The following is an 814-nucleotide window of genomic DNA, read 5'->3' as shown; positions in this document are numbered from 1 at the left end:
ACGTATCATATATTAAACGAGAAAGGGGAAAGAGCTCATGCTAACATTGCTTGCCAATGAACATTTATGCCATGTGGGTTCGCCTAGTCGGTGAGAGTGGAGAGTGGCTCCGATTGTGATCGTCTTCAGTGGCGAGCCTAGGATCTCAACACTAGGGTGCCATGATTTAAAATTTATGAAAATTTACACTATAAATAGTTAATTTGGTCTAAACACCATTAGAGTTCCAACAAAAAAATTGAGCAAAGGGGGTTTCCCCTGGTTAACCGTCATTGTAGTTCCAACAAATAAGCCCAAAATAGGATTTGTCTACATACAACATGACAGGGGAGTATGGTTGAACACAACTTTTCCATTGATCGGGTGCCTATTTATGCAGAATTACAACCGAAGCTAGGACGTGTGCTAACCAAGCAGTGAGCAGGATTAGGAGTGGCGTACAAGCGCACTGACACCAGTCTATCTGGTACTGTCCTCGCTAATAGTCTAACACTAGTAGCAGAGGGGTACCCCTGATCCCGATCGTCTCTGTCCCGGTGCGTGAAATTTATCCAAAGTGTTGTCGACCGGGAGCAGTAAGCAGAGGTCGCTCTCGTCCAGCTTCATCAAGTCCACCAGGCCGTCCCAGAGCAGGTCCCCTGTTTCCTCCTCCTCCGCGCTGCGGGGCGAAGGCGACGGAGAGCACGCGTCTGACTTGGCCGCGGCATTGCCGCTGTCGTCGCGGAGATGCTGCTCGGGGAAGGAGAAGTTTAGCTTGGCGCGCGGGCCGCGGAACTCGACGGCGGCGCGGTCGTAGGCCCTGGCGGCGTCCTCG

At 51.5% G+C, this 814-nt stretch overlaps 1 protein-coding gene across 1 annotated transcript; it reads right to left on the bottom strand.

Moving 5' to 3' along the window:
* Positions 1 to 334: 334 nt before the first annotated feature.
* On the bottom strand, positions 335 to 810 carry LOC125528596 (ethylene-responsive transcription factor ERF109-like; the record flags this gene model as incomplete). Its single annotated transcript, XM_048693041.1, has 1 exon — positions 335 to 810. A coding segment is annotated over one exon (318 nt), but the record flags the coding sequence as incomplete, so codon positions are not given.
* Between the last annotated feature and the right edge of the window lie 4 nt (positions 811 to 814).

This window comes from Triticum urartu, unplaced genomic scaffold (assembly GCF_003073215.2).
Source record: "Triticum urartu cultivar G1812 unplaced genomic scaffold, Tu2.1 TuUngrouped_contig_4979, whole genome shotgun sequence".
Lineage (NCBI taxonomy): Eukaryota > Viridiplantae > Streptophyta > Magnoliopsida > Poales > Poaceae > Triticum > Triticum urartu.
The sequence above is the reverse complement of the archived record's forward strand: the minus strand, read 5'-3'. Positions and strand labels throughout refer to the sequence as shown.